Source organism: Pollicipes pollicipes, unplaced genomic scaffold (genome assembly GCF_011947565.3).
Source record: "Pollicipes pollicipes isolate AB1234 unplaced genomic scaffold, Ppol_2.1 Scaffold_4295;HRSCAF=5057_pilon_pilon_pilon, whole genome shotgun sequence".
NCBI classification, from domain to species: domain Eukaryota; kingdom Metazoa; phylum Arthropoda; class Thecostraca; order Pollicipedomorpha; family Pollicipedidae; genus Pollicipes; species Pollicipes pollicipes.
Window position 1 is genome coordinate 41,630,759 of NW_023596461.1, and position 13,930 is coordinate 41,644,688.

Here is a 13,930-nt window from a genome sequence, read left to right on the forward strand (position 1 = left end):
GACACCAGGCCCGCCCGCTCGACCTTCCTCGAGGGAGCCCTACGGAGCTGTCGCGTGTGGAGGACAAACCGACGTTTTGTCGGGATGCGCGCTACAAGGCCTGGCGCGGGCGAGGCGTATATGGTAACGGGAAGAGCTGGGCTAAAGAGCGGACAGGCGCGCAGTGAACAGCGTCTCTGGCTGACTCTACGGGTGCTGAAGCTGCACTGAGCTCAGCAGAGGCGCCAGCTGTCGGATATTACGCCAATCAGTTGTAGTGATGTGAAACTTTAGCTGGATGCGTCAGAAAGGCGGGAGAGCACCCCTGTCTTCACCAAATAGGTCAGAGGGCTGCCGCATCGTGTCTTACACCTTGTCTTCATGCCGTCTGATGCCTATACGCCGGATGGCCTCCACCCTAGCTCGTACTTACAAGACCAGTTCGTCCCATAGCATCGTGCATGGGTGTCGCATTTATGAACATCGTGTGCGATAATGGTTCGCGGTGTGTTACACAATAGATCATTTGAATGCGCGATGCATTTGTGTCGATATCTGCTGATGCCAGAGATGCTTTGGTAGGTGTCTGCTGATGCCAGAGATGTTATGGTAGGTATCTGCTGATGCCAGAGATGCTTTGGTAGATATCTGCTGATGCCAGATATGCTTTGGCAGATATATGCTACTCGTCCGGCCTAGTTTTCATTTGCTCGGCATTTTTACATGCACATATTGTATCCCTGGGAGGTGGCGCATGTCATGTGCAAACGATCTTTTGGCAAACATGCTTACCGCATTTTAGTCACACAGTGATAGAATGTTCCAGCGAAGAAAAAGAAATGAACGAAAAAAGCAAGTTCCTACCGTCGGTGTCGAGATGGAGGACCGCATGCCGTGGCCAGGCTGGTGGGGACCGTACTCGAGATTCACTGGACCTGGGACTGTGGACACCAGTGCACAGTGGGAGGCCGCGCTGGGCAGCAGCCTCACGCCAACCGGTATATCTTGGAGCGGGTTATGACGTCACAAATTTCGAAACAAAATGAAACAGGGGCATGGTCTGGACTGAACTCTTACGTAATATATAGCAATACTAAAAAACCATGAGGTCAGCCACTAACACGCTTCACGTGGCGATGAAGGGAGCGTGGGAAGAGCGGTGTCAGTTTTCACTCTGTGCCCTCCCTGCCATAACTTCTGAGGATTGGACTACAATTCTGATAGCTGTAGAAGCTAAAATTTTTAGCTTCAGTTACAACGCTAGATTTTTGGAGAGCACGTCTTCGTTTTTGGTTAAATGCTTTCTGAACGAACCGCTTCCAAATTACACAATCTGCGCTACTCTGGGGCCAATTGCTTCACCTGGTGTGTTTGTGGTGGGGGGTGGGGGTGGGGGTGGGGGGGGGGGGAGCCGTGGTTATGTGTTTTTTATTGAGTACGTCGGATCCCCAGCGAGCTGAATGCGCCTCGACACGCAGGCCGAACGCGCTCGTCTGTGCTATTTCGTAATTCGTCGTGGTGGCGAAATAACACGTCTGCCCCTTTTAGTCAGTGTTTCAATTCTAACCACTCCCTCAGTTTTGGGTGCTCAGGTAGATATTATGGATCTACGCAGGTAATGCACATATTGATTCGTCTAAATGGCGATAAGTCACGGCGATTTTGTCAGTCAATGACATATTGTCGATGCACTGCATCAACGATATAACATGACCCATGCAAAGCTGATGCAGCAGTAGCACACAAGATCTTGGAAGAAAGTTCGCGCCACCCCAAAGTCCTTGATGAACAAATGGAAAATGCTTTGCACCATATACGGCGCACGTACTTCCCCGCCACCCAGTATAACAATCATATCAGTCGCATTATGCTGTAAGCCCTTAAACACGAATTTACACCGATCGTTACACTTTTAAACGGCACGCAAACACACCTTTGTCTCACCCACCCCAAGACGCGTGCACGGATGCAGTCGGAAGTACACTGAAAGGTGGAGGGAGCTGCTGTGCGTCAGCTGAGTGATTCAATGCTGTCATCCGTCGCATATATTTGGAATAAATCCCACTGATGCTACTTGGACAGTGATACAACTCAGGCCACACTCCTCTAACGAATAATGACCAACGGGGGTTAATGACATTTTAACGTTTCAGCGATATCAAATGGGTCATCTGCAGTCAGCGATTCTTTAAGCGTAATAGCTCTATGCCTCCAACCAAATATAGGTATATTTCGGGATCACGCACTGTGATAATGAATGCCTACCTGCTTGTGGAATGTTATATGCCACCTACTACTAGCACACTGCGATCGGCTGATGCAGGATTTTTGCGCTGATGCCCCCGCCCTCTCCCCCCTCCCCCCTCCTTAGCCGGCTGTGCTGGCAAGGCTTTCCCGGCTGCGGCACATTTACTGCAGGAAATGTGGCTCTGATTAAAACCCGACACGTACTATTTCGCAACGTTTCGTCTCCATCATTATAATGTTTCAGCCTAATCAAACATTTTATTGCTTCGAGCAGGATACGTTTGCGCATTGGTGAAACAACCACCCCGGATATGCACATAAACACAACGCAAGCTGCTGGGAACCATCCGCAACCCCTGGAAATCACTGGAGGCATACTCAGCAGACGACCGTGCCCTCTGTGGCCAGCCTCTGCTCAAATCGAGCGGGCCGTAGCCGGACTGACCTGAGCAGCGGAGCGGGCACCGGCGGCTGACACGCGGCGGCGGAGCGCACGCCGTGAAAGTGCGGCTGGCGCGCGGCGGCCGACTGCGGCCAGCAGGCCCGGCCCCAGCGCACCCGTGCCTGCGGCCACGCTCGACCTTCGCCGAAACAGTGTCAGCGGCGCAGCCCGGGCCGGGGCTGCCCCGCCAGGGCGCGCCGGCCCGCCAGGTGCCGAGCGCGGCCGCCGCGCCGCCGCGCACGGGCCGGCGCGTGCGGGCCTCCGCCGATATCGGCAGTGCACGGCATGTGCACACACGTGAGGCGCATGCACTGTCGTCATCACTGGGTGGCAACCAAGAACGCATCTAGTGCGGCTTGTATAATCACGAACCGGCAGCTGGGGTGAAATGGTTACATGTTTTGAGTGACTTCGTCGAGGGCGGTGAGGTGAACAACTTTAACATGGTTAAGTATAAGCCCTCAGTGGAAACTCTCCTAATCTGTCCCTGGCTCGGACTGCTCGGTCCCTTCTAAGTCACAAGCTTGTACGCGAAAAAAAAGCATCCCGATTCACTGAAATCATATCACCAACGCCATGAGTTTGTCTTTGAATGATGGCTGGAGAACTCGGTGGGAAACTCCTGTCGCCGAGTTTGTTTCCACGGCCCTGTTGAAACGTTCAGCTCAAAACGCGTGGAAGATGAAGCACCGCTGCCGAGTGTTTGTTTATTCTGGCTTGTTCCTCACGTCTGAGGCGTCATGTTTCTGGTAGCCCAAAGTCAGACGTCAGTCTTCCTTTAGCTTCCAATTAATCCTGATTAATGCAGAGCACGCAGCATGACGTCCGGAGGTGGTGTGTTCGGTCTTTCCATCCAAGCGCCGCCCGTCCGATAATACGAACAGAGCTATGCTGTCTTTCAAATGGAAGAATACTGGGACCTTCACAAGATGGGATTTTGCACGAGAATTTCCAAGAAAATTAAAGGGAGTTTCAACATTTGCATGAGGTTTTGAACTGAGATAACACTTTGAAGATGATTCGGCGCAGTTCACAGCCCTGTCTTTCTCAAAATATTAAGCCTTCTGGTTTCTAGGCCAAACTTCGGCAAAGTTGTGTAAACTATTTCGTGCAGATTATTTCAGGGTCACCCAGGGACCTTAGGGACATCACTTAATTACTGCTATCCAACTGGTCAGGCGGCGTTCAAGGCCAAGACAAATGTGATCGCCGAGTTATTCGTGTCTGGCGTGCGTGGGCACGACTTCTGGAACGAACGGACTTCAGTTGGCTGTCAACCTATAGCAAAATTCAGTGAAAGTTTCAAACACGAATCGCGTTTTGTGCTTCATAATACGGGAAGTTGGACAAAGGTACTAGTTATTACGAAAGCAAGACTTGCAACCGAACAACTTAAAAGTAGCGCCATAACCGAGCAAGTGAACGCAAGTCAACACTAAAATCACGGATCGATGAGCAAGAATACCAAGTAACGGAGCCAGAACAAGCACACTTAACGACATTTCAGTTCTGAAAACACCGCACCGCTTAGCACCATACCGCTCGGGAGTTTACTTAGTCGACGTCGCTCTGACGTCATACAACGTTTCATGGCGCGATCAAACGATGACGTAACGAGTAGTATATTTAATGAATTATGAAAGTGGGGTGTTCAGAGCAATCTTTGACACTTGAGAGTATACCATGAGTAACAAATGACTGTATTTCATCATATCTGAGGCTTGCCTCGATATCTTCAAACGTGGAATATTCCCCTTTAAGTAATTCTAGGAACACATGGATCAAGGAATAAGAAGTCCAGTGATTGCACCATTTTTGAGGGAATTGCTTCATCCTTTGCATGCCAACACGTTCCAAAATTAGCCAGGATGCTATGGCGCATTTTCTGCACAATCACGCTGACGCAACGCTTTTGATCTCTTACATACCAACACGAAAAGGTGCTGTCCCAAATTGGCTTCACGGCTTACATAAGCACCTTGCGGCTTCAAAAGTGCCCTGAGTTGTTTGCATCTGAAATGAATGCATAAGACTAGCAACTTATTTCAGGAAGGAAGCCCGTACGATCCATTTAACCCTTGCCCGGATTCGCCGTTTTTTTCCATAACGCTAACTGACAGAGGGGAACGGGAGGCTCGACTTAGCCTCCTGCTTTTTTCCAGTCTGAGAATGATACAGCGTCGCGAAAAAATACGCGAGGATTGGTCTCAGCGAGACCTCGCGACTGCCCACAAGTTTTGTGCTGCTCTGCGAATAATTAACCCCACTTGGCGAAATTAGCCCACAAATCGGACTTAAGCATTTAAAAGATTGCAAGACAAAATTTACGGAGCCACGCAAAGTGAAAGAAAATGACACGCCTGTGTGTACGCGCGTGTGGTTTTATTTTGAGTAAACATCTTATCGGCTTGTGCAAATGTAACGTGGTCCCTGCGGTACGCGATCGGCCGACTCACTGGATGTGTAATGTAACAACATAGTCCCCGCCGTACGCGATCGGCTGATTCACTGGTTGTGTAAATGTAACAACGTGGTCCCCGCGGTACGCGATCGGCTGATTCACTGGTTGTGTAAATGTAACAACGCGATCCCTGCGGTACGCGATCGGCTGACTCACTGGTTGTGTAAATGTAAGAACGTGATCCCTGCGGTACGCGATCGGCTGATACACTGGTTGCCAACCGCCGCTCAGTTGCAGTGTCGTGCGTGATCCTAGTCGCGCGTAAGCACATGGACTAAAATCTTCAGATACAAATTATATTTTTCACTTTGGGTCGATTTAATGGCCTCAACAACCCAACATTTACATATCTAATTGAAAAGCATTCTGCCAACTCCAAATGTGAATTTCCTCCATAAATGATATTTTTGCGTTACAATTTGCTTACATATTTCCCACTCGGCATGGGAATTTGCATTTCAAAATGTTGCATTTTCTTTCCAAAAGGTTGTGTGGGCAACTTTGCCTTACCGCACGTGCCGGCCAAGTATTTACCGTGCATGTTTCCCAATGCATAAACATAGAGGCATAAAGACGTAAAGATACGCGGCCAACCAACAGCCACAACCACAGCCATCGAGAATGATGGGCGCTTATGACTCATCAGACATCATCATCATTCTAAAGTACATATACATTTTAGAGTCGTGCATTCGTACCTTTATCACAGCCTCATATTTGCTCAGTACGAATTGCCAGATCGTTCCGTTTTCAGAACAATCGAGAGGCGCACAGCACACCATTTCTACACGGCACGCGCATAGCCAGGTAGGCGTTTAGAAACATTGGAGAGCTCGCAAATTCCTCCGACTTGTGCATGAGCTTGCGCGCAGGTTGTGCGCGTTTGCGGGCATCAATTGGAATCACTTTGGACCAGGACTCGAATGCTTGGAATTTGCTCCGACTGCGTTCCCGATCAACGCAACAAGTAAAATAATCTTCCAACATAAAACGCTTGTGTTGCACATATAAGCTTGTGGACTTCTGATTTATGTTGCTACATGCATTTTTACTGGTGTAGATTCACACAGGCTTTGGCTAGCTCAACTCCGGCTCTGGCTCACGACCGGTTTTCAGAGCGGCATCGATTCCGCCTGGACTCAAAAGCGTAGTTGCTTTAGAGCTGGTTCCAACAACATCTGGAACTGAGCGCAGGTCTGTTCTACGCACTTTATGGTGAGATTCACCCTGGCCAGCTCTGTTGATCCATTACCTTCGAGGCGCGTGTGTCGCAGGCCAAGCCAAGCTAATCAAAACCGCCTGCGGACGACCTGGCAAGCATCGCCATCAGCTTTTTTTCCACGCCGCGGTGCGGCGACGCCCTACGTTCGCTTTACCCTTGAAACCCAACGCTTTGTCTGAAGCTGAGATAGGGTCACAAATTCAGCTCTCTCTGCTCTCAAGTCAGTTAGTAGTCAGCTGATCTCTCTCTCTTTCTCTCATGCTGTTTTTCGCCGTGGCCACGTCTGTATTTTCCACCCCGGCGTCATCCATGCTCAAATGTCGTCACAGGTCATGCCGTTACGCGCTTGCGCTCATGCCATATCCTGCCCGTTGACGCACATATGCGAATGACAATATTTTTTGAACATTATTTCGCTTTACACCCTTCTTTAACGACCGTGATGCGTGAGTTCTAATCCAGGGACACAGTCAGGAAGCCACATTTCGTTTCAAATGATCTAAGGTTATTTAATTCCCCAGGGTCTGGTGGGCGCACAGTCTGAGACATAATCTGAGATATGGTGTAATCAGGATGCTCAAACCTGAAAAAGACGACGGCCATCACTCGTATTTTGCACGCTTTAAGAGCACGCTGTACGACTGTCAAGTTCCTGGGAATAAGCTCAGAAAGCAGGGTACTATACTTCACTTCTCGTGCCATGAGCCTGGAAAAGTACTTTCAAGCCCGTGTCCCATATGAATCTTCTGCCATCCCTGATTTAGCCCCGTTTCCGTGGTGCCGTAAGCGTCGGTCACGGCCTCTTACAGCAAATCGATCAACAGCCACGGTGCACGTGGCATCTGTTTCGGAGTTCACGCCGGGTGTCAGTTTTGACAACCCGGGTCGGCAGGGTCACAACTCCAGTCAGCTGTCTCACCAAGGCTTGCTGACCGCGCGCGGCGCCGGCGGCGACTCCGCGACGGGTGCAAAACGCCCCTCAAAACGGTCAAATAGTATTTCTCAGATAACAGAACAGCACATGAACGGGACCACCGAGGATCGACTAAGCCACACCATAAGACACGTGACCGTGCCGTATCACACACGGCACACACATACACGTACGGAGACGCAGACAGACTTGTGCGCCAGACGCACTCCGGTTCAACAGCTGACACACAGCCGCAACAGCTGTCTGTTCAGTAGAAGCACTTGTGTGGGATCCCTTCCGCCCACCAACGCGCATCCGGAGTCCTACAGAGGCCAGCAAAGACGCTCTCGGCAGACAAGATGCCGTAATGTCGCGAGGATGACAACGCTACTCGGTGTGGAGCTGCCATCTTGGAATGGTCCTGACAGCAAAGCATGTCAACTTGCGAAGTGACAACGCATACCAATGCACACGGTATGCTGCGGCGGGGGCTATCAAGCAAAACACAAATCGAAAGCGATTTCGTAGCTAGTCACATCGCAGAGCATTTTCACGGTAGCGCACGATGTGTGCGGCGTGTGTGTGTGTGCGTGTGTGCATATATATGCGTGTGCGTGTGCGTTTGCGTGTGCGCATGCGTGTGTGTGTGTGTGTGTGTGTGCGTGTGTGTGTGTGTGTGTGTGTGTGTGTGTGTGTGTGTGTGTGTGTGTGTGTGTGTGTGTGTGTGTGTGTGTGTGTGTGTGTGTGTGTGTGTGTGTGTGTGTGTGTGTGTGTGTGTGTGTGTGTGTGTGTGTGTGTGTGTGTTGTGTGTGTGTGTGTGTGCGCGCGCGCGTGCGTGCGTGCGTGCGTGCGTGCGTGCGTGCGTGCGTGCGTGCGTGCATGTGTGTGTGCGTGTGCATCTAGTTACACAACTGTAACTAGATATGCGCAGCAGGTGCACCGGACAATTGACGCAGAAAGCAAAATGAAGAACAGACATCGTTGTTGCATAATCCACACTGTGCCCTTCGTTCTACATATAACATTTCGCATAAATTTAATCTAGTCTGATTGCACGAATGATTTTGTAAAATACAACAAATAACTATTGCACCACTATCAGCTAAGAATCCCAAATCAACGTGGCAAACACAAAATCGACTCCCTGTGATAAAATTATGGTACCGTGTTGGCATATTAAGATGAATACGATTTGTCTGAGATCTACTGCACCACATCACCACTGAACAACAGCATCCAAGCAAAGTGAATGAATGTTGAGCCCAACAAACAAAAACCTGCCACACAGACATGCCACATTAACTGTCCCCGCCCGCAGTACGCCACACATCCACGACAAACGCGCCACCCATGCTAGGTGGTTCTTTGCTCGTTCATTTCCTACGCCCGCTATCTGTGCGTTCGAATCAGTCACCACCGACGGTGGGGTCGTCTGGCGGTGGCTCCGCAGACTCGTGGCCGACGGGCGCGCCATCTGTTGGCGGAGCGACAGACTCGTCGTTGCCGTGGCGTTCCCCGGCGGCGTTGGTTGCTGCGTTGGCCGCCGCCACCATACCAGCGAAGATCGAATTGGGCTTGGCGAGCAGCACGGACGGTTTGTCGAATTCCACCACCTGGAGACGATTCATTTCAGACAAGCCAGGTTTCCAACGCATGAAATGGTGTACACCGCACGTCAAATGCAACTCCTCTGAAGGCGTCACACCAGGCGCTCGCCTCCAAACTCAGCGTGTCATGTAGGGACAGACCTGAGGAAATACATCCAACATTTGTGTCATGGTTCATTCCCACGGTCGTTTCTACGCGCGTAGGACACGCGCACGTAACACCACGCTATAACCGTGCACTTGCCCGCGTCATAGTCTGCCAAATGCCTCACACTTTTCTTGAGCTCAGGCCGTTGCACACGGGGTATACCGTCCTTTCTCACCTCCCGTCCGGTCCATTTAGAGATAAGGAAGCATATGGAGTTTCAGTCGCATGTTTGAATTCCTAGAACGAAGAATGGTCCGTTCCCCCGGCCACTGCATCACACCAGCACGCTCGATCTCCACAAACCTCGGCGGCGTCCTAGAGGCCGCTGCCAGCACACATCCCCGACACGGACACCGCAACAGCTGCACGATCGGCGCCGCCGGCGCAGCACGCACCTGTCCAGCATCCAGCACCAGCACCCGGGAGGAGGCCAGCACCGTGTTGAGCCGGTGTGCGATGGTGAGCAGCGTGCAGCTCTGGAACGCCTCGCGGATGGTGCACTGGATCAGCGCGTCCGTCTCCGTGTCGATCGAAGCCGTAGCCTCGTCCATCAGCAGAATCTGCGGCCAACGGCCTGAGGTCGGCACGACACTCAGCGCGGTCGCCACGTGACCAGACCGGCTCGACATTCACACCGTAGGCAGGCGCGTGGGCGGGGCACGGTTAGCCAGCTGAAAACCCATGGAAGCGCGGGCAATCCCCAATCTACTAAGCTTAAGAGCTAGGGCTTACCGCGGAGCATTGATCCCGATGGACCCACACCGCCCCGTCTTTTTCCTGCTTACGTTTGCTTACACTTCATGGCTGGGAATACCGCGGCTTGGTTTTATGCCTTGGTGCTAACGTACGATTGATCCATTTGCCGGAATAGACTCAAAGGCACGCCTTGTTGCCTGCTCTTGGGTAAAATACCTGCCTTCTTTCTCAAAATAAGCTTGACGGAATCCGGGACCTTTCCCAAATCCAGGAAAGCGGGGTCGGGTTGATGAAGTTTTCCAGTTCTGCGCGCCATGTGCCCCTCAGGCTCGAGCCCTGGCTACGTCACCGACCCCGGCGAGTCGAGTACGCCCCTGACTGACCTTGGAGTGCCTCAGAAGGGCGCGGGCCATGCAGATCAGCTGCCGCTCGCCGACGCTGAAGTTCTCTCCGTTCTCCAGCACGGGCGCCATCAGCTGGTGCTCCAGGGCGGCCACCTTCTGCTTCATGTGGGTCCGCTCCAGCGCCTGCCACACCTGGGCGTCCGAGTAATCTTCGAACGGGTCCAGATTGTACCTGCGCCGCCGCGGCAACAGTCAGCTGGGGCAGCGGTAACACGCGTCACTTCCCCCACGTCAAGACCGTCACAGCGACACTGCGCCGCCGGCGGCGGCAGTCAGCTGGGGCAGCGGTAACACGCGCCCCCTCCCCCTCGTCAAGACCGTCACAGGCGACACTGCGCCGCAGGCCGGCTGTGGCAGGCATGTGCGCCGGAACCTAAATACCCCGAGACATGCGCGCCAGGCATGGCCACCGCATGCTAGACTGCCCGCCCCGAGAGCGCAGCTGGTTAGCACGCTTGCCTTCCGATCCGTCCACCCGCGGTCGGGTGGGTTCGAGTCGCATTAGGCGCTCGCCATTTTCCCTTGATAGCTATGGCCCGCAGCCGCTGGTAGCGGTCGCACTAAAGGTCAGGTAACATCATAGGGCAGGACAGGACGGACAGTGCTGAGCATCACCACACCGGTCTCAAATTCGCTACCAAATTCTGCCGCTGACTTGGAATTGCACGATCGGATATTACTGGTCAGGGCTCAAACATGCACTGCTTAGCGTGAGCCCTCATCCCATAAATCCATCCATTCAAGAGCTTCTGGTTAAATATCTAAAAATGGACCGCAAGCCGAACAGGCTACCGCTCGGGGTCGAGTGTGATCGTGTTGGAAAGGCCTCGACCCGTTGAAAGCCGCAATCCTAACCTCTTAAACCGCGCCTTGCTCTCATTCACCAGCCAGTTACAGCAAGCTGGGTTACGATGCCCCCACAGCAGCAGGCGCGCACTAGCTGCGCGGCGGCTGCGTGCCCCGTTCGTCACCTGACCGTGCCGAGGAACAGGACCGGGTCCTGCGGGATGATGGACAGCCGCGACCGAAGGTCGGCCAGACCGACGGCCGCCACGTCCACGCCGTCCACCAGCACCCGGCCCGACTCGGGCTCCACCAGCCGGAAGAGCGCCACAGCCGATCGAGGACTTGCCCGAGCCGGTGCGGCCCACGATACCTGCGCGGGCGGCAGAGCGGGGCGTGACCGGGGCACGACTGGGGTGCTGCCGCTCAGGCCGTAAGCGACGCTGGGACCGGGGCGGCCGGCGTGGCTCAGACACGCCCTCTGCACCACGCCGCCACTGAACGAGCCCTGAGCAGAGCGGGCAGTATGACATGAGGGGACAGCCGCGATACCTCCGGCGGCACACACACATCTCTCGGGAGAGAGGGGAAGGTGAGGCAGGGGATGACTTATACTCGCACCACACGCGGCGCGGACTGTCCCACGAGCCAACGACTGACGGAGGGCGGGGGCACAGGACTCGCACACAGTATGACGTGAGGGGACAGCCGCGATACCTCCGGCGGCACACACACATCTGCCGGGAGAGAGGGGAAGGTGAGGCAGGGGATGACTCATACTCGCACCACACGCGGCGCGGACTGCCCCACGAGCCAACGACTGACGGAGGGCGGGGGCACAGGACTCGCACACCCACTTCGGCCCCCACGGACCATCCCCGCTCGGAGAGGTCCGGCGAGGCGCGACGGCACTAACCGATCTTCTCCTCGGCGTTGACGTCGAACGAGATGCCCTTGAGCACCAGCGGCAGCTCGGGCCGGTAGCGCAGGCGCACGTTGCTGAAGGTGACGCGGCCCTGGCGCGGCCAGTCGGCCGCCGGCCGGGTGTCCGTGACGGCCGGCCGCTCCTGGTCCAGCGTCTGCGGCCAGGACACGGACAGGCGCACCGTCATATGACCAACTCCGCCAGGATCGCGGCCAATGCGCCGATGAGCGCGCTCTTCTGTTGCCAGCTCCAGGGAGACCGCGGCCGAGCGGGGACGGACGTGACGTCAGCGAGACGAGCTCGCACGGGCGGACTCACGGACGCCGTCGCGGGGAGCTGCAGCTGGCTCACGAGACGCCCACCGACGCTCCCCGTACCAGTCCGCACTCGAACTTTGCCTGGCCACTGCCAGTTGTTACGCTGTCAGACAATATCCCGCGAGGTAACAATCCCCTCCAGGGGTGCGGAGCGTCCCCTCCCTCCCGGCCGCTCGCGCCGCACTCACCGCCGTGTACGCGTCGATCCTCTCCACGGAGGTGAAGCGCGCCTCGGTCTCACTGCTCAGCCGGACGGTGAACTGGAACAGGCCGGACAGCTGCGCGGCGTACGCCAGCGCCAGGCCGGCGAACGCCGCCGGCACCGAGCCATGCGTCGCCAGCACGAACACCGCCGTCAGGGCCGTGATGGTCACTGCCCGACACGCGCGTCACGCGCGGGTCAGACGAGGCACCCGAGAGGCTCGCACGGGTGCACGGTATCGTCGGCACACATGCGGATCTGAGCATCGTGACGTCTGTGAGCTGTGACGGATCTGTGAGCTGTGACGGATCTGTGAACTGTGATGGATCTACGAGCTGTGGCGGATCTACGAGCTGTGTCGGATGTGTGAGCTCTGATGGATCTGTGAGATGTGACGGATCTGTGAGATGTGACGGATCTGTGAGCTGTGACGGACCGGGGTGTGTGACGGATCTGAGCTGAGACGGATCTTGAGCTGAGACACATCCGCGAGCCGTGGCGGATCTGTGAGCTGTGACGGATCTGAGCTGTGACGCTGGGTGAAACTAGTGCATCAATACAGGCCTAAGAATAGCTATGCATGGGTGCGCAGGACAACATCCGGAGCTGAAAACATAAAAAAAATAAACACGACGTCCATAAGAGACGAAAATACGAGGCAATCAAGACACCGTATGTGCTTGAAAACGGAGCTACTGCGCCGTAAAAATACAAAAACGGGCGGGTCTGGAAGTGGCGACAGGTTTCCCCGCATTCAGTCTGGACCAAAGAAGGTACCCAAGTTGGCTTAGCTCACCTGTAAGACTATCCAGACGGATGGCAACCCATCTCATGGAACAATTAAACAGGAAAAAGGCGGCTGAGTTTTCATCAAACTGTCCCATGAACCTGAGGACACGCATGTCTGTTTCAAACACACGTGTCAGCACAAGCACAAGATTTAGTCGAAAATGCATGTCGACCCTAACAAACGCAGCAACATGCTGCGATGGATTCACCAAAAGCGGCCCCAGCACAGGCCCATCACACACTATCTAAACAAACAGCTGGACCTCGAGGATCACCCGACGACGCGCAAGACCTCAAGCGGCACTGCATGCCCATGTCCGAAAGGTTTGATGACCAAAATGTCTCGATCGTGACAATCTCTCACACGGCAATATCTATTCAACTCTCATCATCCGCCGGCTCACTTGTTGGTGAACTCGCGCTCCTTGCCGAAGGCGTGGATGGTGCCCAGCCCCTGCACGTGGTGATGACGTGGCTGTAGGTCGGCGCTCGGGTCACGTTCTCGAGTCGCTTCAGGTCGCGAACGCCCACGCTGAGGGCACGGCAGACGGTAAGCGGCACTCAGACTGAGGACAGCGGATGGCCACCGACACCCTTACTGGGGGTAGTACGGAAGGCTGACATCCGCACTGGAGACAGCACACAAGGCCGACATCCGCGCCGTAGACAGCACACAAGGCCGACATCCGCACTGGAGACAGCACAGAAGCCGACATCCGCACTGGAGACAGCACAGAAGGCCGACATCGCACCGTAGACGCACACAGGCCGACATCCGCACCGTAGACAGCAGAA

At 54.4% G+C, this 13,930-nt stretch overlaps 2 protein-coding genes across 2 annotated transcripts in view; both read right to left on the reverse strand.

The window, feature by feature from the left end:
- Nucleotides 1-2,727, reverse strand: part of LOC119096973 (sodium-coupled monocarboxylate transporter 1) — a 29,750-nt gene extending 27,023 nt beyond the window's left edge. The window contains exon 1 of the mRNA XM_037219975.1: nt 2,672-2,727. The gene's annotated coding sequence lies outside the window, so the exon portion shown is untranslated. The remainder of the gene's footprint in view (nt 1-2,671) is intronic.
- A 5,943-nt stretch (nt 2,728-8,670) lies between these two features.
- Nucleotides 8,671-13,593, reverse strand: LOC119097555 (multidrug resistance-associated protein 5). The gene is made up of 9 exons (XM_037220588.1): nt 13,540-13,593; nt 13,143-13,234; nt 12,333-12,517; nt 11,819-11,981; nt 11,091-11,275; nt 10,633-10,679; nt 10,099-10,291; nt 9,415-9,579; nt 8,671-8,877 (listed from the first exon to the last, which is right to left on the reverse strand). Exons 2-9 carry the CDS (start codon nt 13,228-13,230, stop codon nt 8,671-8,673), a joined length of 1,233 nt encoding a protein of 410 aa, XP_037076483.1. The 5' UTR covers nt 13,231-13,234; nt 13,540-13,593.
- Nucleotides 13,594-13,930: the final 337 nt, after the last annotated feature.

What these genes read in the sequence shown, in the direction of transcription:
- LOC119097555 (XM_037220588.1), bottom strand. Translation starts at nt 13,230, where the DNA reads ATGGGACAGTTTGATGAAAACTCAGCCGCCTTTTTCCTGTTTAATTGT. An exon ending in CCGTCTGGATAGTCTTACAG is followed by an intron (nt 12,518 to 13,142) that starts GTGAGCTAAGCC and finishes CGTGTCGGGCAG; the next exon opens with TGACCATCACGGCCCTGACG. An exon ending in CCCTTCTGAGGCACTCCAAG is followed by an intron (nt 9,580 to 10,098) that starts GTCAGTCAGGGG and finishes CGTTGGCCGCAG; the next exon opens with ATTCTGCTGATGGACGAGGC.